The sequence below is a fragment of the Typopeltis vanoorti genome, chromosome 9 (assembly GCF_054136105.1).
Source record: "Typopeltis vanoorti isolate ZY-2024b chromosome 9, IOZ_Tvanoo_1.0, whole genome shotgun sequence".
Classification (NCBI taxonomy): Eukaryota; Metazoa; Arthropoda; class Arachnida; order Uropygi; family Thelyphonidae; genus Typopeltis; species Typopeltis vanoorti.
The window spans coordinates 44,630,808-44,656,762 of NC_143557.1; the positions used below are offsets into that span (position 1 = coordinate 44,630,808).

The window sequence follows — 25,955 nt, forward strand, 5'->3', positions numbered from 1 at the left end:
TCATATAACACTCTAATTATAGAGATGTGCTAAATGGGAGTTGATATAGCAAAATGTAAGCAATCAAAGTTGTTCACAAGACAAGAATGGAGGCATGAATTTGAAGCTAAACACAAGTTTCTCTTAAGTACAAAAAACAAAAAGTTTGTGAAAAGTGATTCTTTAACCTTAATTAATTTACTGCTGTTCATTGGTCCAAGTATGTCAAAGTGAGGAATTAGTATGTGTCAGGTCTTGAGATAGTTATGGTTGAAGAAAGCTAGAATGTGAGCGAAAATAGTGGCTTGATAGGGAATTGTGATGTTGTACAAGATGGCAATGCGAGGGGCGATCAAAGAGAGAGTGAAAGCAACTATACAGAGAGAGAAAATGGTTTAAATGATGAAAAAAAATGAGGAATTATTTGTAGGGAGTGAGATCGCTAGGTTGTGTGCAGTGATACACAGTGCACAGCAAGAGATGGAGCTCTTGCAAAACTCTTTCCAGAGTGCCTCGGCTAACGGAAATAAACAAGTGTTTGAAAGGAAAAATAAGCATAAGAATGGGAGAGTTTCTGAAATGAAGGAAAGAGTGTTGTATGGTGACTTGTTATTAAGAGGAGTGATAGATGGGAGTTTAACTAAATCATATTTACCGGGTGTGAAATTTACGGATGTAAGTGAGAGTATTAGAGCGCAATAACAGAGGGTGAAAGAATTGATAGTTGTGGTGGGTACGAATGAATTGTATATGTATACTAATGCCATGAGTATTAGGAACAAGAAGGAAGAATTTTTGCCCTTGATTGGCTCTTCCAATACAGGTTATTGGCATTAGTGAAACATGACTGACGGAAGATGATATAGTTAGTGGGATAGAATGTGTAGGGTATAGTGTGTTCAGGAGGGACAGAGAGAATAAAATAGAGGGAGGAGTGCTATTGATGATAGCTGATGAACTGCAGCCAAGGAGAATTGAAGTTGTATTGCAGGATAGTGAAAAGAGCTCATTTGAGGCTATTTGGTGTGAGATTGAGACTGGCTGAACAAAATATATAGTTGGGTGCTGCTATAGACCAGGTGATGGAATAGATGGTGGGGATAGTATGAATAAACAAATTGAGGAAATGAGTGAAAGGAGGGTAATTATTATGGGGGATTTCAACTATGGTAACATTGATTGGAAGGAGGAGAGGACACATGTGAGGAAGCGAATGGATTTTATTCCATTATTAAGGAATAACTATCTGAGACAGCATGTAATTGAAAATACTAAGGGTTTGAGAGTGCTTGACCTGGTAATAGCATCTGAGATTTTGACTGTAATGAATATGACCTTGTTGCCGCCTATTGATGAGAGTGATCATAAGGTCTTGACCTGGGAGGTGGCTAAAGGTGAGGAATTTTCGATTAAGACAAGGTATATGTGGAATTACCATGCTTGCAAGTATGACAAGCTTAGGAGATTGTTTGGATCAGTGCCATGGCATGTAAAACTGCAAGGGCTGGATGTCGATAGAGCATGGGAAGTGGTCAATGAGCATTTACCAGGAGGTTATGGCTAATTGTATATTTAGGGTTCGAATAGTAAAATAAGTAGGGGTTAAATGGATGAATAACACCATTAAGCTTGAGCTGCAAAAAAAGAAACAACTGTGGAGGGAATTTAAAGAGAAAGGTGACCTGCAGGCACACGAACAGAAGGGTAACGAGTGTGGTAAAAAAAGCGAAAGCAGATTATGAAAGGAAACTAGCAATGCACGCTGAAGAGAATCCCAAACAGTTCTTTCAATATGCTGCAAGCAAAAAAAAAAAAAACTGTACATGGCAGAATGATTTTAAGGAATGACGATGTTAAGGAGGTCACTGAATCAGTCGATATAGTGGAATTACTGAGCGAGCACTTTGCAACAGTATATCATCCAGGTGGTGACATTGAAAAAATGAAGGAACCATTAGTTTATACGGGAATTGTGTTGAATGAACTGGAGGTGAATAGTCTATTACACAACCTTAATGTGAATACATCTGTGGGATTGGATGGTATACCGGCACGAGTTTTATGTGAAGCGACTAAAGAATTATCAGTGCCCTTGACCATGTTGTTTAATCTGAGTCTTGGGTTTGGTTTAGTCCTGAAGGTGTGGAAAGGGGGGAAAATAGTTCCACTTCATAAAGGAGGATCCAAGACTACTGTTTTAAATTACCCACTGATCAGCATATCAGGAGTCGTTGTCAAGGTCTTGGAGAAAGTAGTCAAGGGAAAAATACAGGAATCGATTGATGAAAATGAGATACTGTACGGTGGACAGCATGGCTTTGTGAAGGGTAGATCATGCCTCAGTAACTTGCTCAAGTTTTATAACACAGTGACGGCTGAACTGGATAAGGATAATTGGGAGTTGAGTTCGAGGTTATATCGTAGTGTGTAGTGTTCGTGCAAGCTCCTGATAAGATAAGTATTATTTTCAGTTATCGTTGATAAAATTACTTAATATTGCATAGTTTTGTTTGCCTTGCGTATTTTAGTGCGTCTGTTTGTGTGTTTTTTGTGTGTATAACTTATTATTTGATAAAACACGTTGCAATAATTATGGCACCTGTACGAAGGAAAATGGCGGCCAGTAATGATGGTTCGCCATCGTTATCAAAGAACAGTAGTATAAAATAAATGAGTCAGTGTACTAGCTGTGAAATGTACGCTTTGCAGAGTGCGGTCGGAGTGTGGATAGATGATAAAGGATTGAAGTAGAAAATGTAGGGAGAATGAGGAATTGAAGTGCATTTCGGATCGTGAGTGTGATATTTTTGTCAAACTTCAGAATGAAGAAATTAGGGATATGACAAGAAACGGCGAAGTTGTACCAGAGAATTGTGAGAGTGAATGTAGAAAGTGTGAATGATAGTATTAATGGTTTCTCAGAGAATAAAAAAGATGAGATAGATGCATTGAGTGAGATCACGTTGTTGAATGGTGCAATAGAAAGGGCAAAACATCAGCTAGAGTGCATGAACAAAAGTCGACTGAATGAACCAACCAATAATAAAAGGTATGATAGGAAAAATAGGCGTATGAATGTGAACATGAACGAAATGAAGGATAGAGTGCTGTATGGAGACACGTTAGTACGAGGTGTGTTAGTAGAGGATTTGACAAAATCGTACCAACCTGGTGCGACCATAAAGGATGTAACTGAGTCTATTAGAGAGCAAAAGGAAAGGGCGAAAGAAATGATTGTTGTGGCAGGTACGAATGATTTGAAAGGAGATAAAATGGAAATGATAGAAGACCTGAATGAATTGTTTGAGGTAGCAAAAGAAAAGAGTGAGAGAGTTAGAATGATTAGTCTTTTGCCACGGTATGACAGTGAAATGTTTCAAAGGCGGGCCATAATTGCAAATGACTTTATGCGTGGGTTATGTATGACGAGTGGTGTGGAATTTGTGGACGTGTGGAGTGAGTTTGATTGGCGAAAGGATCTATATAAGATGGATGGCTTGCATTTGAATGGTTATGGTGTAAGAAGACTTGAGAAAGTGTTGCTGAATGTAGTGGATGCGCAAATTCAGGGAAACTAGATTTGTTAAGGGTGGGGGGGGGGGAGTAGATATACAGTCCTTATGGAGGCAGTTGAATGTAAGAATGAATATAATATGCTAGAGCAAATAAGGACAACAAACCAGAGTGGGATAGTTAATATAAGGCATCAAGGTAGGGTTGGGGCTAATGGGGGTCTTAAATTCATGTACACTAATACTAGGAGTATTAGGAACAAGAAGGAAGAGTTTTTGGCCATGGTTGGCACTTCCAGACCACTGGTTATTGGTATTAGTGAAACATGACTGACTGTAGATGATATATCTAGTGGGATTGAATGTGATGGGTATAGTGTGTTCAGGAATGACAGAGAGAATAAAATGGGGGGAGGAGTATTGTTGATGTTAGCTGATGAGCTACAGCCAAGGAGAATAGAAGTTGAATTGCAGGATAGAGAAAAGAACACATTTGAGGCCATTTGGTGTGAGATTGTGGCTAGCAGAACTAAATATACAATTGTGTGCTGCTATAGACCAGGTGATGGAAAAGATGGTGGTGACAATATGCACAAGCAAATAGAAAAATGAGTGGAAGGAAGGTGATTATTATGGGAGATTTCAACTATGGTCGCATTGATTGGAGTGAGGAGAGGACACACGGGAGGAAGGAATTGGATTTTATGCGATTATTAAGGGATAACTATCTGCGACAGCATGTAATGGAAAATACTAGGGGTCAGAGAGTGCTTGACCTAGTAATTACATCTGAGGATTTGGCTGTAACAAATATGACCACATTGCCACGAATCGGTGAGAGTGATCATAGGGTCTTGACTTGGGAGGTGGCTATAGGTGTAGAATTTTCAATTAAGACAGGGTACATGTGGAATTATTGGGCTGGAAAGTATGACAAGCTTAGGAGTTTGATTGGCTCAGTGCCATGGCATGTACAATTGCAAGGACTAGAAGTTGATAGTGCATGGGAGGTAGTTAAGAAGTGTTTGCAGGAAGCAATGGCTGGCTGTATACCTAGAGTCCGAATAATAAATCAAGTAGGGGTTAAATGGATGAATAACACCATTAAGCTTGAGTTGCAAAAAAAAGAAACAACTATGGAGGGAATTTAAGGAGAAGGGTGACCGGCAGGCACATGAACGGTATAAAGCGCAGGCCAGAAGGGTGACGAGTGTGATAAGAAAAGCAAAAAAGGATTACGAAAGAACATTGGCCATGCAGGCTAAAGAGAATCCTAAGCAGTTTTTTAGATATGTAGCAAGTAAAAGGAAAAATGTACATGGCAGAATGATTTTAAAGAATGCCATTGGTAGGGAGGTAACTGAATCAGTTGAGATAGCTGAGTTACTGAGTGAGCACTTTGCAAGAATATATCATCCAGGTGGTGATATTGCTGAAATGAATGAACCAGTAGATTATACGGGAATTGTGGTGAATGAAGTGGAGGTGAGTAGTCTATTGCAAAACCTCAATGTCAATACATCTGTGGGATTGGATGGTATACCAGCTCGTGTAGTACGAGAAGCAGCTAAAGAATTGTCAGTGCCCTTGACCATTTTGTTTAATTTGAGTCTCGGGTCTGGGTTAGTCCCGAGCGGGTGGAAGGAGGGGAAATAGTTCCACTGCATAATGGTGGTTCCAAGACTGCTGTTGTAAATTACTGACCGATTAGCATATCAGGAATCATTGTCAAGGTCTTAGAGAAATTAGTCAAGAAAAGAATACAGGATTGTATAGATGAAAATGGGATATTGTATGGGGGACAACATGGTTTTGTGAAGGGCAGATCATGCCTCAGTAACTTGCTCACGTTTTATAACACAGTGACGGCTGAACTGGATAGGGGTAATGGGTTTACAGTGATACTACTGGACCTTGCCAAGGCCTTTGACAGGATACCACATGGAACCCTAATCAGTAAACTGGAGCAGATGGGGATAGATATAGAGTTGGTAAGATGGATAGGAGGGTGGTTGAAGAAGAGATACCAGATAGTGGTTTATTCAGGAGTGGAGTCAAAAAGACCTCTTGTGACTAGTGGAGTGCCGCAGGGCTCTGTTCTTGGACCACTGCTTTTCAATTTGTTCATCAATGATATTGGAAAGGATTTGAGAGGAAGTGTTCACTTGTTTGCTGATGATGCAAAGTTGGGTAGAGCAATTGTGAGTGCACAGGATGTCAAAATTTTACAGGATGATTTGGATAGTTTGGAGGACTGGGCTAGGAAAAATAAATGTCAGTTTAATGTGGCAAAGTGTAAGGTTATGCACTTTGGGGTGAAAAGAATAGCAGCAGTATATCGCATTGGTGGAACTGTACTCCAGGATATTGATGAGGCCAGGGATTTCGGAGTGCTGGTGGATAGGGAGTTGAAGTTTAGGGGGCACATTGCAAAAGTAACTAAAACAGATTACCAAATCACTTGGCTTATGAAAAATACTTTGACATGCAGAGAGAAACAAGTTGTTGTTCCTCTGTATCGAGCCTTGATAAGACCCCATCTGGACTTCTGTGCCCAGTTATGGGCACCAGGGTTTCTTCGTGATGGGAAGGAGGTGGAGAGGGTCCAGAGACGAGTGACCAAGATGATAGCAGGTCTGTGGAATGAACCTTATGAGAATAGGTTGAGGATTTGTGGGTTGCAGAAATTGGACGATAGGCGAAGGAGGGTTGATATGATTGAGACATTCAAATTACTGAAAGGTTTTTATAAGATTGATCCTGAAGATATTTTTGAAAATATGACTGGTGGTGGGAGGACTAGGGGCCATGCATGGAAGCTGGGCAAGAGCGTGGTTGACAAGGGTGTTAGAGCTAGGTTTTTTACTTGGAGAGTGGTGAATGAGTGGAATAAGCTTCCAGAGTCTGTTGTGGGTACTACGACCGTGAATGAGTTCAAGGCAAGATATGATAGATACTGTGTGAATGTTGAATAGTTGTTCCAGACATGATGTTAGGGCCTCCCTCGATGAGTCTGTCGACTCCTTGGAATTTCCCGGAACAATAATAATAATAATAATAATGGGTTTACAGTGATACTGCTGGACCTGGCTAAGGCATTTGATAGGATACTGCATGGAATTCTAATCCGTAAACTACAACATATGGGAATGGATATAGGGTTGGTGAGATGGATAGGTGGGTGGTTGATGGAGAGATATCAGAGAGTAGTTTATTCAGGAGTAGAGTCCAGAGGCCTGTGACTAGTGGTGTGCCGCAGGGTTCTGTTCTTGGACCACTGCTGTTTAATTTGTTCATTAACGATATAGGAAAGGATCTAAGAGGAACAGTTCATTTGTTCACTGATGATGCAAAGTTAGGTAGGGCAATAGTGAATTCAGAAGATGTCAAAATCTTGCAGGAAGACTTGGATCGATTGGAGTTCTGGACTAAGGAGAATGGTTGTCAATTTAATGTGACAAAATGTAAGGTTATGCATTTTGGGGTGAAAAGATTAGCATCAGTATACCATTGGTGGAACTCTACTCCAGGAGATTGATGAGGCCAGTGACTTGGGAGTATTGGTGGATAGAGAGATGAAGTTTACAGGACACATTGCAAAAGTGGCTAAATCAGCTCATCAACTCACTTGGTTGTTGAAAAATACTTTTACGAGCAGAGACAAGCAAGTTATTGTACTTCTGTACTGAGCCTTGATAAGACCTCATCTCGACTACTGTGCCCAGATTTGGTCATCTTGGTTTCTTCTTGATGAAGAGGAGGTGGAGAGGATCCAGGGGCGAGTGACCAAGATGATAGCAGTCTATGGAATGAACCTTATGAGAACAGGCTGAAGATTTGTGGGTTGCAGAAATTAGTTGATCGGCAGAAAAGGGGATATATGATTGGGACATTCAAATTGCTAAAGGGTTTCTATAGGATTAATTCAGAGGATATTTTTGAGATCAGTGCGTGGTGGGAAAACTAGGGGACACCTATGGAACCTGGGTTCTTTACTTTTAGAGTGGTAAACGAGTGGAATACGCTGCCAGAGTCTGTTGTGGGTGCTATGACATGAGTTCAAGGCAAGGTATGATAGATACTGTGAGAATATCGTATACTTGTGTGGATATTATGTTTATGGCCTCCCTCAATGAGTCTAAGGACTCCCTGGAGTCGCCCATAATAATAATATTCTTCATTGTTTGAGTCTTATTAGTTAGGCATGGGAAGATGTTTCTGTGAGAACTCTAAAATCAGCCTGGAGAAAGTTATGGCCTGACTGTGTCCGAGGAACTGCATTGGAAGGACCTGAAAGCGAAATTGACATTGTAGATACAGTTGTCTCCCTGGGCAAGACCATGCATTTGGAAGTTGATGAACGCAGACATAGAGCAGCACAACGTTGAGCTGACGACTGAAGAGCTACAGGAGTTAAGTAGAGAGCAGGAATAAGAAAGGGATGAGGAGGAAAAGCAAATGTCTTCAGAGGACAAAGAAGACAGCAACAAAAAGTGAGCAATTCCAACAAGTGACATAAAAAAATCTTGCAGCACTGGGGGTGAATTGCAAGAATTCTTTTTGTCTCTTAGGTGAAAGAGGTTTAAAAAACCTATCCAATGTTGACTGAAAGTGACAATGTCATTAATCACTTTAGAAGGGTGTTAAGGAAATGACAGATTCAGTCAACGTTGGATAGGTTTTTTAAACCTCTTTCACGTAAGAGACAAAAAGAAGCAGCTGATGACAACAAATCAGAAACTCTTGAACCACAAAACCAGCCACAAGAAAATTGATTTTTTTTTTTTTACAATTTAATGGAAGATGATTTTCATACTGATCATGTAAAACCAAAGATTTCGTAAATAAAAATTAATATGTAATGGTATACAAAATGCATATTTATGGTTAAAAATTCTCCTTCTCCATTTCTTTTCATTTTCTTCATTTAGTTGAATAGTTTTTTTATTTTTTTTTTATTCAACTCTTTTTTGAATTTTTTTTGAATTTTTGAATCTGGGAAAGGATTAATTGATTTCCCATAAGATGTAATGGAAAATTGGGTTTCAAGATACATACTTTTCAAGATACGAACTGCAGTCAGGAACCAATTAATTCGTAAGCCGAGATACCACTGTATTACTGTTTCCGGAATATATGTGAGGCATCCTTTTGCAATTTTTTAAGAGTGTGTGTGTGATGCATTAGGACAGATACTATTTCCTCTTTCTCTCTCAAAAAAAAAAAAAGCAGTACTGATGATCATTACACCAATCTCAGGATCACAGGTGTAACAGAACTACATCAGAAAGTTGTTAATTTTTTTAAATGATGATTTTAATTTTAAAAAAACAAAAAAAAAGCATTTATTATTCAGATTGTGTCATTCAAAAAAGAAAGAGTGACAATGTACCAGCCCAGTTTATCTTTCATTACCCCACCCATTACCTTATTTTTGAAATTGTAAAATTTTGCTCTTTTTTTTCAAGATGTATTCTCATGTGTTGAAATTTAAGTTGTATTGAGGTTGCTAATATTTCATTCAGAATGGTAAATTAGTAAAATTTATTTTCCTGGTAGTGAAACCTAATAGAGAGAACGTATTTCATGTAACTTTTCCCAAAGAATGGCAAACATCTGATATAAACCAGCTGTTTTCACCATTTGGTAAGTTTGATTTAAAAGTTTAAGCATGTTTTTCCATTGGACATTTAGATGTATTAATGTAGTTTTCACATAAGACTAATGTACATTAGTCTCAAATATGTATGCAATTAACACATTTTGTATAACTGAAGGAGCAGTAACTAGAGTGAAAGACAAAAGTGAATTTGTGTTGACAGGCTTTATTTACAGATATATATTCATAGTTAATTTGATAACAATAGTAAATTAAATGGTGGCCTGGTTGATATAACTGCTCTCAAACATGTTGCAGGTTTAAATCCCACCGTAGGCATGGATGTTTGTGATTGTCTTCATATGATAGATGAATTTCATCACCTGGTGTGAACCACCCCTCCCCATTATTGAGCGGGGGGGGGGGTCACACTGGGTGTGAAGTGACTTGAAAAGTTCCATGTGTGGTAAGTCCGAAGGGTGGAAAAGAGTGTTTTGAGGAAAATAAACAGTTCTCCCAAAATTAATGGGAATTTCTTCCTGTGAAAGCTATGTTGGAGTGTAGACAAAGGTGATAAGAAAAACTGTGTATAGTTTCTCCAAAAGTAGCTAGAAGCGAGAACAAAGAATGTTAATTCTATTTACAAAGCTAAGCCATATGACACCTACTGGGTGGTTACAATAAAATAAGATTACAATTATGGCCAAAATTTAAAATTAAATGATTTTAAATAAAATTAAATTAGATAATGAAATGACAAGCATTAAATTAAATTTAAGAAAAAATTAAATTTAAAATAATAAAAAATTAATTAATTACAATGGAGTGGGAATGCACTATTGCTTGCCATTTATTGAAAGTCAAATCTTGGCAATAGAAACACAGTCAGTGCAATTTAAATTTGGACAATGTAGAAGTGCTACAGCCATCTTTAAATAACCTCTCAACATAAACTTCCACTGATGTAAAAGACAAGTATTGGACAATAGGATATCATGGACTACGAAAAAATTTGGCATTACTGAGCAAGGCCAGATTTTCTTGTAGTCATTTTTTTGACTATCTTATATTAACAACAATAAACCTGAAAAATCCATTGCTTGCCTTATACATCTGTGCAAGTTTAGGTTTGAACAGTTATCTAAAAGAGGGCTAAAGCACTTAAACACAACCCAAATTTAAATCATGAATGACTCTCTGTTGCCAAGGTTTGGAAGAGTCTCATCCTCATAAATGTCAACTAATAGTGCACCCCCCCCTCCTCCCCTATTCTAATTCATTTGTTTTATTTTTATTTATTTATTTTTAATTTAATAGATTTTTAAATTTAAAAAAAAAATAATTTTATTTCAAATAACAATTATAATCTTATTTTTATTGTAATTACCCATTATGTGACATCTAGCACGTGCTTGATGCCACATGGCTCAGCTCTGAAAATAGCATTAAAAGTCCCCATAACGATCATTTACTTTGCACTTGTGAAAAATTTTTCTAACATTTCTTTCCCATCACCAGTTATATTTCCTGGTCTGTAACAACATCCCACTAAATATTATTATTATTAAGAGAGACTCCAGGTAGTCAGGAACTCATCAAGGAAAGCCATACTATTCACACCAGCTGCCATACCTGTTCTTAAATTCATTCACACTACTTGAACACAACATTCAACTGCAATCCATTCCAATCTCTCATTGCTCTATGAGAGGGGAGAAAAAAAATCTGACCTTGACCCTAATCCCCTTTTTGACAGCATTTTACTCTCAACCTGCATGGCTGCCTTCACGTCCTTTCCTCACCCTCAATAAAATGAAAAATCCCATCTACTGAAATTCTGTATAACTCTGTATAACACTTTCAGAAGTTTATAAGTTTCAGTCATATCACCCCTCTTTCTCCTGTCTGCAGTGTACAAATTCTCAATCTGTCTTCATAATCTGTATCCCATAATCCTGATAAAAAGCATAAAACATTTTGATAAAAAGCATTTATCAAAAAATTTTATCAAATTTCTTTGATAAATGCTTTGGCTGGGTTCTCTCTCCTCTGGCCCCCCCATCGTACACTCAGTATGAGTTTGAAAGGTTGCAGTCATGATTCTGACATGATGGCTGCCCACTACGAATCCAGTAATCCACTGTATTAGTATTCTTAATGTCCCATAGCCCAGGATCTGTGACATGAATCGCACACTCTTTTACCGTTATAGATTTGTGTACAGGTAACCCTCGTATAACGCGGTACTTGTAGAATGCGGTCTACAAATTGTGGTATCCCTTGTTCTACGCGGTTTTGATATAATGCAGTCTACAATTTCTAGTAACCCTTTATTTTTTCATATTTTTCACCGTGGGACTTAAAAATCGAATTTTATCTTCATTAAATTTGTGTCTGCCCATATCACGCAAGTAGTTATAAAGTATCGAATTTAGTTTTATTGTATCACTGAATAAGGTACTGTACAGAGGGCTTTTGCAGTCTGTGTCATTCTCAACAAATAGTGCAATTAGAGACAGATGGAATAAAAATGGTGCTAACTAATAAATCACACATCCCTTCTCACAGAAACTACACTGTATAGACTTAAGCAAAACCATATGTTACACCGAAACACAGTATCTAACTAAATACTAATGTCCAATTTTTCAATTATGAAATAAGTGTTTTTTATTGCATTTGAAATTCTCGATGTCATTATGACAGATTACAAAGGCTAACTTTGCGTGTAGTCAAAATAAAAGACTACCAAGAATTGAAACATGCTATATAATGAATGTGTGAGTTCGCCTGCCACCTCGAATGCAAACAAGAAGCCATAAAATTCAACCAAGGGTTGAAATGTTTGTGTGAGTGGAGCCAGTCAGTAATGAGAAGTTCCATCGGAACGATAAATGACACCCTGTTGTGAATGTGTTAAAACTAATAGTGAATGTTGATATGACAGTTTCAGATGTTATGGAATTCGATTGAAGAAAATTAGCATTTCAACTCAACACTTGCCAGTTGCTTTTGTCTTTGGGTCGCACGATCTTTTGTTAATACTTCACCAATCATATATGCACGTCTTTATAGCTGCTGTCTTGTGTAAAACAAAATTCAGTTTGTACGTATTGTAACAATTAAAAAAAAAATTGAATAATTTATAAGCGTATAAAAGGATATCACCTGTAAATCGTTGATGTGCCAGCAAAATTCTCAGACATGCCACAGGTTTGCCATCTAGGGTTTACTGTCTAAAGTGTTTATTGTTGAAAATTGTCTTCATTTTCTGCCAGGAAAGTGCATTTAAAATCATAAGTGTGTTATTCTCAAGCAGAGCAGTTTATTTTCTGGTGAGTTACATACATATGTAATGCTTTTTTTTTAAATGTAAAAGTTGATTTTTATTGTAATGGCCACTAAAACTGCAACGAAAGGGAAAAAACGAACATTGAAGAGGAAATTCATTTCTCTCGAAGAAAAAATGAAAATCTTGGATCGGTTGAAAATTGGAGAAAAACCAGGAGTTGTTGCAAGGACTCTGAATTTAAATGAATCAACAATTCGAACAATCAAACAAAATGAACATAAAATCCGAGAAAGTGTTATTGCTGGGTCAACGGTAAGTGCAAAGCATGTTGCTCGTGTTTGCGATATTCTAATAGAAAAAAATGGAGAAATCTCTAATGATTTGGATAGAAGATTGCACTCAAAAGAAAATTCCTTTGGATGGACACCTTATTATGCAAAAAGCTCTCAAAGTTTATAAACATTTAAAAGAACTTGATCAAGATTCTTCAGAAGAAATCTCTCAACACAGATTTTCTGCCAGTAAAGGCTAGTTCAAAAACTTTAAAAAGTGGTTTTCTTTGTATAATCTTAAAATCCAGGAAGAATCAGCATCAGCAGATGTTGAAGCTGCCCGGAAATACCCAGCAGAACTTTTAAAAATCATTAAAGAAGGTGGTTACAGTGCAGACCAGTTGTTCAATGCAGATGAATCTGGGTTATATTGAGAAAAAATGCCAAAACGCACCTACATTTCGAAAAATGAAAGATCAGCTCTTGGATTCAAAGTTTCCAAAGATAAATTACTCTACTATTTTGTAGTAATGCATCAGGTGATTACCTGACAAAACCAATGTTTATTAACCGATCTGCAAATCCTCGTGCAATGAAAGGGCTCAACAAGTCCATCCTACCTGTTTATTGGCGGGCCAACAAAAAAGGCATGGGTTACACATGTTTGAAAATTGGTTTTTCAAGTGTTTTGTACCCGATTTAGAAAGTTACACAAAGAAAAAGAATATGGACTTCAAAATTCTACTTTTAGATAATGCACCAGGCCACCCAACAAATTTAAGCCATCCGAATATTAAAATAACTTTTTTGCCGCCTAATGCTACTTCACTTATTCAACCACTCGACCAAGGAATAATATCAACATTTAAGTCATATTATATTTGGCAAACATTTCAATTAATTTTGGAAAAAATGGAATCTAATCCAAACATGACACTGCCTCAAGCATGGAAAGAGTTTTCAATATTGAATTGTGTAAAAATTATTTCTCTGTCCATTAAGAAATTACCCTCTACGCTGAATGCTTGCTGGAAAAAAATATGGCCTGAAGCCGTAATGGAACAAAATTTCTTACCTCCAGTGGATGCCGAGCTACATCGTATAATAAATGTTGTACACATTTTTGGTGGAGAGGCTTTTGCGATATGGTTGAAAACAAAATTAGTGAATTAATTGATGGAGAAACAGATTTAAATGAGGAAGAACTGGTACAATTAATAGATGGCGTTGAACCAAATGGCGGGGAAAGTTCTGCCCAAAATTCTGATTGTGATGAATCCGTTAAAGAATTCAATTTAAAGAAATTAGCAGAAGGATTGAACTTGGCAAGAAAGTTAAGAAGTTATTTTACGGATAATGATCCCTCAATGGAGCGCTCGGGAAAATTCACGAGACAATTGGATATTTGTTTAGCATCATATTATGAACTTTTAAAAAATTGCAACATAGTGGAAACCGAAGTCTTATTACTGACTTCTTGATGACTAAACCAGCTGAAGTACGCAATAAGAATTATACAAATGATATCCATGAGATTTCAAGTGGTAACGACCTCCGGCCACTTAAAGAACATCTATGAAATGTTATTTCTGAAGACATTGACGACGATTAAAATATGCGCTTTATTTGATTGTGTCTAAAACATTTATGCATTATGTGCAATGAAATTTATGTACAATTTGTAATTTTTATAATTTTATACTACGTATTTGTCATAGTTTTATGTTTTCTTAACTTACATGAATTAAATAAAAATATTGTTTTTGTTGGATATGTCATTGTTGTTTATATAATTTAAAAAAAAAAAACGATTTCAGAACCTAGCCCTACTTTTTCTATGTGATCTATATCTCGTATAATGCGGCATTTCCATTGAACCTAACATCTGCGTTATACGAGGGTTATCTGTATTTCCTCTTGTGGAATGTCCCCAGCAGCAGGAACAGGTAACGGTATGTCTGGAACTGAATGATTTGATGCAAGAGTGGATGTAGATGGCGATGCAGTATTTGGAGGAGCAGTATTAGTAGTTGACTTGCACCTGGATTGAACCAAGTTGTTAACTTTGGAATTTTGTTCATTTTCTCTTTCTCCTCTGCAGCTCTTTTCCTCTTCTGTGCTCCACTCATAAAATGCTCCATTTTGATCCACTTGGAAAAAAAAAAACGTTTTTTTAAAAAAATTTATTTATAGTATAGTATGAAAAGTATTTAGTTATTGACATATTGTGCACGATCTCCAGCTCTCTTTCTTAGCTCAGTATTCCAGCGAGAGGTCAAGTAATTTATACACTGCCAAGAGATCTCTCATGAACAATATGGCAGCATGGGACCCCTGGGCAACTGCCCAGTGTGCCCATGCCTTAAACGGCCCTGGCTACACTGTTCACACGACCTCTCAGGTCATTCGTTCCAACCATTACTTTCATCTCCTCCACATTTTCATCCCTCTTCATTGCCAATGCTACACTGTTGTTCCACCAGGCAAGCACTCCTCTGGCACTTTACTCGGCGCACCCTGAATCATCAAATCTCCATACAAAATGCTCTGAACAGATTCATTCATCCTTCTCTCACTGGCATCCAATCTTACAGTTTCCAGTCGCTCAATCTCTCATCTCTCTCTCTCTATACCTTGCTTCCACACTCTTGACTTTCTGCAGTTTTCTCTTTTCCACAGTCTCTCCAATTTCTCACCTTCCTATCTCCCTTGTTCTCAAATGCTTTGCTTCTATATTCTCTCAACTCTGCAATTTTTACTCTTCTCTCTCATTCCCTCCCTCTCATGCTTTTCTCTTACATCTGCTCTCATTCTTCTTGCACTAGCCAAGCTCTCTATCCTCTGAATATCTTCATTCATCCCTGCTCAACTCAGTCTTCATTCTGCATTCTTAGCAACTCTCTTTCTCTCTCTTCACACATAATGCTTTTAGTTTACATTCACACACATACACACAATCATGGCCATCAGACAAACCATCTCAGTCTGCTACACTGTCCAAGTTCTTGTTGAGAGGCTTATACGCTGGTTAGACATAATAACTAATATTTAAGGAATTGACAGCGTATACTGGAAATATAGATTAAATAAACTTTAATATACACTTTCCGATATTTCGGCGAACGTTACGTTGCCATCTTCTTGGGAACTTACTAAAAAGACACGTGCACCCCCCCCCCCCCCACCCCCCCCCCCCCCCACCCCCCCCCCCCCCCACCCCCCCCCCCCCCCACCCCCCCCCCCCCCCACCCCCCCCCCCCCCCACCCCCCCCCCCCCCCACCCCCCCCCCCCCCCACCCCCCCCCCCCCCCACCCCCCCCCCCCCCCACCCCCCCCCCCCCCCACCCCCCCCCCCCCCCACCCCCCCCCCCCCCCACCCCCCCCCCCCCCCACCCCCCCCCCCCCCCACCCCCCCCCCCCCCCACCCCCCCCCCCCCCCACCCCCCCCCCCCCCCACCCCCCCCCCCCCCCACCCCCCCCCCCCCCCACCCCCCCCCCCCCCCACCCCCCCCCCCCCCCACCCCCCCCCCCCCCCACCCCCCCCCCCCCCCACCCCCCCCCCCCCCCACCCCCCCCCCCCCCCACCCCCCCCCCCCCCCACCCCCCCCCCCCCCCACCCCCCCCCCCCCCCACCCCCCCCCCCCCCCACCCCCCCCCCCCCCCACCCCCCAAATACGTGAAACCTCGAAAGTGTGGTCTGGCACAACATAGTATTAACACTAAACACAGTATCCAGTGAGATGAAGCTCATCTTCTCCATAAAAGCAGTTTTAAATATGAATGCCTTTTCAAAGGAAGTTGTGAGACCCTTTTACATTGACTAAACCTGAATCGGAATGATTGTCTATCTCTATACCAAAAGTTTGGGAGATTCTCTTTTTACGTAAACATCAAAAATAGTTTAACATATCAATAAATAATATTAAATTTCTAGCACATGGTAACCGATTTTAATTGGTAAACCAATTGTTATATGTAACTTGTATTTCTGTTTCTTTGATTTGCTTGTTTTTATGCACTGATGAACTGTTATTTTCAGTACAAAATATTTGTACTTTCATTTCATTAAAGTTAATTACTGTGGTTATTGTGTAATTTCTTGTTTATAGTTATGCCACAAGTACCTTTAAAGATCATACTGTAATATAGAAGATATAAGAAAGAATATAAGTGGAGATATACATTTGAATGTAATAATAATAATAATAAAATATTTCTTTTAGTAATCCTCAAATGCGTGTTCATTGTACATGTTGATTTATTTTAATGATATTGATGAGAACACAGACTGATAAGAAAATAACTATTAACTTATTGCTGATATTTCACTGGTATTCTATCCAGCATCTTCAGAGCACAAAAACAGTTTGTTACAGTACTCAAAACAGCAACAACAATCTGGTATAACAGTGGGACTAGTTTGAACAATTGTAATGTACAACACAAAGACTAAAGTCCTAATTAGGTGCCATCCATGTTGAGGGGTTTAAAAGAGAGAAAGCAGGTATTAATTAGTTCTTAATATGACTGACTCCCAAATCTTTGTCAAATTTATACAGCCATACTCTTTGAGGTTTGGGGTGTGTTTCAATGCTTCTGTTGATTCCAAGAACAATCTCTGTAACTTATAACTTCTGTGCAGTACTTTTGTTTCTTTCCAATTGATCCTGTGTGCAGGAGTATCCAAGGTATAGTCTGCTAGACCCGACTTCCCATAATGATAGTGCGGAATGTATTTTTTATGTTCGCTGAGGCAGATGTCCACAGTTCTTCCTGTCTGTCCATAGTAGGCTCAATCACAACGACAGGGCACTTCATAGACTCCTGGATGTGATAAAAAAGATATTCTGTCCTAGGGCGAATGGAGATTCTATTTTGCTATAGTTTTGCTATAGTTAGTCAATTGTTAGGTATTGAAATTAATTTTAAATAATAATATGCTCTATAGGTTTCTGTTTTTAAAAAATAATTACCAAAATAATTAATTTCATATAAAAAGGAAGAAAATACTAAGCAGAATGGTATCATTATATACGTATTGTTTTTTGTTTTCAGGAAATGTTTTTATATCATGGCTAGATGATACATCAGCACTCGTTGCATTAAAAATACCAGATCAGACATCAAGTGGTAGGTATTAGAAAATCCCACACTTGTCAAACATGAAAATAATGTTGATTTCTTTAATTTTATGAATTTTAAGTTTATTTAATTACAAGTTGTTAATAAATATTTGCAGTAACCTTAATACACTCATTTCAGGAATAAAATTTATAATTACCTTTCAGACCTCATATAGAAAATATTAAAATCTGACCTCCATGGAATCAGAGACTCAGAAACTCATCCAACTCTGCCTTAAACTGATTCAGTGTGTCTACATTCACAACACACTCAGGAAGTGTATTCCACTCACCAACCACTCTCCATGTAAAGAACATTCACCTCACTTCTCTGCTCTCACGCTCCTTATACAGTTTCCAGGGATGGCCTCTTGTTCTATCTCCCTCTCCTGTTCTATGAAAAATCTCTTCCATATCAACCTGATAATAACCCTTGACTGGCTTATATGTCTTAATCATATCCCATCCTTCTCCTGTTCATGAGACTTTGCAATTTACATTCTCTCTCTCTGTCCACATACTCACATTCCAAAGACCAATGACCACCTTTGTGAATCTTCTCTGGATCCTTTCTAACATATCCTCGTCACCATGAAAACCCAGTGACCAAATCTGTGCACATTATAAGGCCTGGTCAAGGCCTTATACAATGGCATCATATTCTTCTTATTTCTTCATGCCAGGGTCCTCCGCATTATTGCGGTTATCCAATACAACATCTTCACAATTTGTGCTATGTGGCACCTGAATTTCAGGTCCTGGTCCACTGTCACTCCCAGATCTCTCATCTCCTCTGCCTCTTGTTACAATAATTTTTTCTTTTTTACTTCCTTTTTTTTTTTTTGCTACTAAAAGTACAAGACCTGTTGTATGTTCTTAAGAAATATTTGTTATGGCTAGTGCAATTGTTTTCAGAAACACTGGAAACCTCATTGTTTTCTCTTCATTATCACTCTTTATAGGAGTATAGTTGGGATATGTTTAATTATATGTACAAATATTAGAATATCTTCAACTTGTTTTTAAAAACTATTGACCAACATAACATCTGAATCATATGTTTTGCACAATAACAATAATGATGAGCTTCTTGAAAATATTGCTGTTTTCTGATGATAAATTTTAATTGTGCAAGGAGTTGTTTATTGCTTAATGTTTTTAATGTGAATTGATTTATTTTTTTTTTATTATCACAAAGTAAGAGACACCCACCCTTCCTGTTCTAAGGATCATTGCCTAATGTTTTTTTTTAATGTTAATTGATTTGGTTTTGTATGGTCACAGAAAATAAGAGGTGTGAACCCTTTCCACTTTGAAGTTCATATCTTTCTTTTGGCTTTCAAAGACAGAACCTTTTCAACCCCTCCAGAGGTGAAAAAAATATATATCAAGTATATATTTATAGTTACAGAGTTCAATAGGATATTGAATTCTGTTAGCTGAATTCTATCAGCAACAAGCTGAACTGCCTTCTTTTGGTGGACTTATAGAGCTTTTTTTTTTTTTTGCACTGTCCCACATGTGAGAATACCATTCAAAGATTAGGTGAATTTTTTTTTTGAATGGTAAAGAATTAACTAAGTCCACGAGGTTAGCCTGTGTTCAGTTCTTGTCACTGATGTGAGGAGCTAAGGATCTTTCTCAGACATAGCCAAGTTAGCTAGTCTTGGGCATGGACTGCAGGGTTTTTCTCCCCAGTTTATCTGGGATTTTTCCTCCCATAAAGCAGGCAAACTGGTCTTAAGAACACAACGCTTCATAGACAATTACACATGGTTGAGTGTGGTAAAGACCCCACCTAGTAGTGAGTTATGAAACCCAAAAATGGGAGGCCAAGGCCCTACATGGGACTGTAGTGCAGAAAGAATGATTAACTGGAGACAGGTGAACTAATATTACTAGGAGAAAATTATTTTTTTGCTCAAGATGATCTTTGCCTTCGTGTCTTGGCTTTACCACTCTCTCCTAATTCTGATGACTAGTGATTTTTTATTGACTACATCTCTGAAAGTTGATCAAATAGTCAAATTATCCAAACTGTGATAATCTTCAACGGAGATTTAAATATCCATAATTTCAGCTGACCCCCCCCCCCCAACTCCATAGACCAATATGGAAGAAAAACTGAACTCTGAACTGTTTACTCTACTGTCATGATAATGATCTAATGCAAATCATTCTCCAACACTCACTACAGACCTTTTAACCCCCCACCCCCCAAAAAAAAAAAAAAAATCCTTCAAGTTGGTTTTCTGATTGGAAACTGACTATAATCTTGTCCATGCTTTTTCTACAGATCAGCCTCTTATCAAATGAACTGCACTACAACAGTGCAAATTGTGATGTCTTGCAGAATTTCTGTGCCTCTTTTTATGATTATTGCTTTTGCTACCTAATCCGAGCACTTGTTCTGATCTAATATCTTAAATTATTCATGTTAGAAGTTTATTAGAGTGAAACAGCAGTAGGAAAGGATTAAAAATATATTGAATTCTTCCAATATTCCAAATTAGTCAGAGAGACATCATCAGGGTGCACAATGTGAGCGTAGCACATACACAAAGACAACACAACTCAGTTACAGGGACATCCCTGTAATAAGTTTTGTTCCAGTAACTGAGATGAAATATTGGAACAATTAAATATTATTTTTAATCTTTGCCAGTGCTGTTTTTTTGACTCCATTAAACTTCTAACATGAGTTTCTACCAGCACTTAAGCCATGGAACTTAAATTACTCTTACTCATGTGAATACCTTTATTCCTTACCTTAAAAAAAAAAAAAAAAAAAAAAAAAAACCTTATCCAAGCTAAAAATGCCACCCATTCACTCCACTGTAATAGCTTGTAATAACAGCAAAAAATAAAATAAAATAACAAATCTAAAGCAGATTCTCTGAAGACCAAATGGACTAAGCATGCCTCGTTCTCAAATGGCATTTGAGCCTTTTAGTCCCTTGCCCGTGCTATTGGGCAGAACTTCTGCTCTACCATGTTTCAACACCTTTCTTATCTTGATAGTACAGTAGTAACATCTCTCAAGATAAGCCAGACCTAGACCTCTTGGCATCAGTCTTCTTTGACTCTTGTTTAGACGACAAACGCAGCTCTCCTTCTGCTGTTAAACTACTCGCAGTATACCCCCTCTCATCTTTTATGAGAAGGACCTTGAAAAAATATTCAACAGTTGATACTAATAAGTCTTCTGGACAAGATGGTATCCTTCCAATTTCTGCTAAAAGCTTGTGATCCAAAATTAACTACCCTGTATTGCCCTTATAAGCTGTTATTTGACTACCTTCATCTGACCACTTCATCAAAAAGTGATGGAGAAGGTCATCAATTACCAGCTTTTCTGCTAGCTAGAGACATATCAATTAATTAATTATCACCAGTATGGATTTCTCCATTCTTATTTTCCACTTCACCCACTTTGAACACAGGCCATGGAAAGATTTTGAGAACTTCATCACACTTGATGTATCCAAGGCATTTGATTGAGTTTGGCATCACACCATTCTTACTAAGTTGCTATCTTATGGTCTCACTTCCTGCCCTTTGTGAGTGGATTGCCTATCATAGTATATGATTCCTTCTGTTTTGACTTTTCATCAATGGTCAGAGTACCTCAAGGCTGTGTGCTTACACCTCTGCTTTTCCACGCATACATCAGGAATTTTCTCATAATATCCAATCCTATTTGTATCTTTGCTGATGATGGTACACTCCATTCTGCTTCATCATTTACAAATGTAATGCACAGATGATTCAAGCCTCAAGATTCTCTGGCCAATGCTACCAAAACACAATCTTGTTTTATTTACAGGAAGAAAGTCCATCCTTCACTCTCCCTCATTTCTGATAGTATTCTTTTTACTAACCAAGATCATTTCTCTTCTTGGACTGACTTTCACATCTGGCTTATTCTGCCATAAACACATCCCACCCATAGCTTCTTCAGCTTCCAAGATGCTGAAGCTTTTTTTTGTTCTAAACATTTCTCCTCTTCTGCTCAACTCCTAACACTTTATCAATCTCAAATTTGTGTATCCTTAGAATGTTGTTCTCACATCTGGGATGGTGCACTAAAAATCACCTTTACAATGAATATAACCTAGGTTATATCCAGACAAAATCTGATTTCCTCCAATCACTTTACTATAGGTACACTTGTGTTTCTGCATTGCCTTTTCTATAGGTATTTTCATGGATGCTGCTCAACTGAACCAGTCACTGCCATTCTTCTACTTTTCTCTAATAACATGTGTGCATGGCAGCTGTTGGTCAGTATCCATAATATAGTTCAGTTCAGCTTACTAGACTTCTTTGGGACACTCTTCTTCATACTCTTTTTCCCAGAGGCAGTGTTTCCCAAAGTGTAGTATGTGTATCCCTGAGGGTAGGTGAAAAGTCTTTAGGGTGTATGAGACTTTTTTTTTTACAGTAAATTTTTTTTAAGTGTAGGTCTGTTCTCTAAATTAAAATTTTCCTTAAAAAATCTACAGGAAGTTTTAAACGAAATGTGTCTCGACATGCATTGACTAATCTCCAATTGTGGCTGTGTCTGGTTGAGGAGGATGTGATCGTGTTACACCGATATGGCTTGAACTGTTTGCGTTAAAAGTTTCAGTTCAAATGGTTCAAACCATGTGGTAGGAACTCTGCTAATTTTTGCAATTATTTGTATCTTAAATTGTAATGGTCCTCAGTGATTGTTTCACCATCCAGCTGTGTGTCACAATTTGTTTTCTTGACATGGAGCCTCATCCATGACTAAAGATAACAAACATTGAACTGGATTTCACCAAACTAATGTCTTCAGAAATATTTCATTCAATAATAACATTTTTTATTATTGAAAATTTTAATTTCTTAATTTTTATGTCAGCTGTATGCATATCAGATTTATATGACTAAAATATATATTTAAAATTGATTCACATGCTTGTAATTTATTATAATGTAAATATTAAAAATATATATATTTATAATTTGTATTTGAATGAAATATTAAACCACTCAATTTCCTAATATGTACCCCCAAGGGGTGTTCATGCTGCTATGACAGCACTCATTGATTAAGTTTACATTGTTACTGATGTGTATTAAGTAATTTTCCTCCAAATTAGTCTAGCACTCCAATATTGTTGTAACTAACATTTTGTGCTTCTAAGGCACTTCTGACTGAATCAGTCCACCTAGACCTTGGTCTTCATCTGGGTCTCTTTCTTGCATCTTGCCATGAAACACCTGCTTTGCTAATCTTTCTTCACTCATTCTGTGAAAGTGGCCAATACCACCTTAGGTTAGCTCTGCTCACACATTCTTGAATGCTAATAATGTTAAGTTCCTTTCTAATTTATTCATTTTTAATATGATTCTGCCATCTGTTTGTTTCTCTAATATTTCTCAGGACTCCCATATCTGTAGTCTCTAGTCTTTGTTCAAGTGCTTCATTTCGAACCATTCTGCCATTCCTAGCTTTTTTTTGTCCAGGACTACTTCTTTAACATCTTGTGTCCACCATGGTGTTCTTATTTTTCTATCCCTGCAGACAACTTCACCTCATACCTCGCTAGCTGAATCAGTCAGTTTTCTTTTTCAGAGTTTGCCACAGAGACTCCAAGATTTGGTTCTTGTTTTCAAACTGTTTCATTTTTCTTCAATAATGTTTACATAGTTCAGCCTACAGTTTACCTGTAAAATCTGCTCAACTTTAATTATTTTTTAGAACTTTCTTGCATACTGTTCTTTACAATATGATATCAATTTGCCGGCCTGGTTCGCTGAGTGGTTAGCATATCCGCTCTCCAGCCAAAAGGCTGCAGGTTCAAATCCCACCTTGGTCATGGATGTTTGTGATTGTCTGTGAAAATACTAGTGGTGGTGGTGGTGGGGGGGGGGGGGGCAGCAGATGGCATTGGTGTAGATGATGGTTGTAGTTACTTGGTGAATTTGGTGGAGGCAGAGAGTTGTAGAGTAGGTGTCCTTCCTCAATGAGTCATTGGACTCCTTGGAGGTGTCATAATAATAATAAAAAAGCTATCCTACTTAGTACTAAGTAATGGTCACTTCCAGTTTCAAATTCCCTATATACTCTATTATCCTGAGCATGAAGATTTCATTATCAACAGTGACATAGTCATGGACGCTTTTCTTATTTCTGACATCTGATGTCCATGTGAACTTGTGCACATCTTTATGCTGGAATATGGTGTTAGTAATTACTAGTCTGTATCCTGAGCAGAAATTCAGCAGATACGTGTTGTTATTATTGGCATTGCTCTTTTCTCCAAATTTCCCCAAAATGTTCCTCTGCGCCTGGTGAGATTCATTTTCCTACTCTGCTGCTTAGATCTCCAACAAGTGCAACTTTTTCCGTTTTCTCTGTCAGCTGCCTGCTCTAATGACTCAGAAAAATTCCTTTCCTTCTTCCATAAGAGAACCTTCTGTGGAACCATAGACACAAATAAGTTTTATTGTTTATTTTCCTATTTTGAAATTTGCCCACATAACTGCTTGAAACAGCCTTCCAATCAAGAAGTTTATCTTCATGTTTGGTGTTAAATGCTATCGCTACCCCTTCCTTTTCTTGGTCATTATTGACTGCATATAACTAAGTCGGCTAAGTCTGAAATTGTCAGCATCTTGGAGGTAAATGGCCAAAAAAAGATATATAGATAGACTGATCTTGTGTGGTAAGCTGAGACATTATCAAAAATAGAGAGGGAGAGAGAGAGAGAGAGGTTGAGCTAAGATTTTTTTTCCTCCTGTGTGTGTGTGGGGGGGGGACAAAGTATTGAAAGGCGACCAGGTTATCCTCATTCCCATCAAGAAGGGCAGGGAGTAAGAGAACATTATTGGTATTCTATCTTTTTTCTTCCATATCATACATACGTATATATATATATATATAAATGAATTTAAATGACTCTGTACCGAGAAAGAAAAGTTTAATGTTAAGATATGACTAGTTTCATTGAAATTCAACTTCTTCAGCTATCACAGGCAAAGAATTACATAAAAAATAACAGAGACATGATAAAATACATTAACAGATCTAGTATAAAACACACAAGTACATTTAAAAACAGGAATACATGCTTGAGTTTCAACTGAAGTTGATTACGTGCGTGAGCTGACATGAGTGCACCAGTATTGAACAGTGGCAATGTGTGCATCAGAAATATTGTAGCTAAGGCTGTTATTAATATGAGATGAATCAAGCGATATTTCTCGAGATTCAATTATTCTTCTTTCAAGTTCATCATAGCATATATGGATATTAGAAGTTTGTGGCCAGTCTACGAGGTGTTGGTGGCCTTCATCCGAGTTGATAGAGAAGAGAACATGGCTAGAGAGAGCGCTGGCTCTGGTTCAGTTGTAGGAAATGTCTCTTTGGTGTTTTCCATGCGTAAAAGGATGGATTTAGCTGTCTGGCTGTAGTATGGTTTGCCACAATTACAAAATCTTGTAGACTCCTGGATACTGAGTAGGAAGATGTTTCATTTTAGGTCTACTTAGTATGGAGCAACATTTAGGAAACATAGTGAAGCAAGTCCTAATGTTGAATTTCTGAAGCATTTTGGCTAGTTTTGGGGGGGGAGAGAGAGAGAGAGAGAGAGAGAGAGCTGATGTATGGTAACGAAATAAAAGCTCTTGGTGGAGAAAGAATCTTCAAAAGCAGTGGACAGAGAGAAATTTATTAATCTTTTTAAGAGAGAATCCATTGTTAACAAAACACTTTTTAAGAAAATTGAGTTCATATTCAATTTCTATTTCATCTTAATAAAGATCTGGCTCGATGTGCCAGGGTTGAAATAATACCAAATTTTTGGTGGAGGGTAGTGATGGGAAGAAGCATGAAGGTATCTATCTATCTGTCTGTGTGAGTGGGTTTTCTAAAAATGGAGATTTTGATATTTTCAGTGCATCTCGTAAGTTTTAAGTCCAGAAAGGGAAGACAGTCGTCTGATTCCAGTTCACAGGTGAAATTGATTTTCTGATGAAACTTGTTGAGGTGGTCCAGAAAAAAGTTGAGATTGTTGACACCATGTTCCCAGATGAGAAATACATCGTCAATATAATGATACCATACTTTAGGTTTAAAAGTCGAGGAATTAATTTCTTTTTCTTTAAAATCCTTAAGAAATATGTCAGCAAGAATCGGAGACAGCA

The 25,955-nt window shown here is 37.8% G+C and overlaps 1 protein-coding gene across 2 annotated transcripts in view; it reads left to right on the top strand.

Annotated features, from left to right (window-relative positions):
* The window catches only part of LOC150103011 (poly(A)-specific ribonuclease PARN-like), a 322,707-nt gene that overhangs the window by 240,663 nt on the left and 56,089 nt on the right, over window positions 1–25,955 (top strand). For both annotated transcript variants that reach the window (XM_090397872.1, XM_090397871.1), the window contains exons 15-16: window positions 9,051–9,137; window positions 17,710–17,784. In XM_090397872.1, the coding sequence (XP_090253998.1) occupies window positions 9,051–9,137; window positions 17,710–17,784 (162 nt within the window). The remainder of the gene's footprint in view (window positions 1–9,050; window positions 9,138–17,709; window positions 17,785–25,955) is intronic.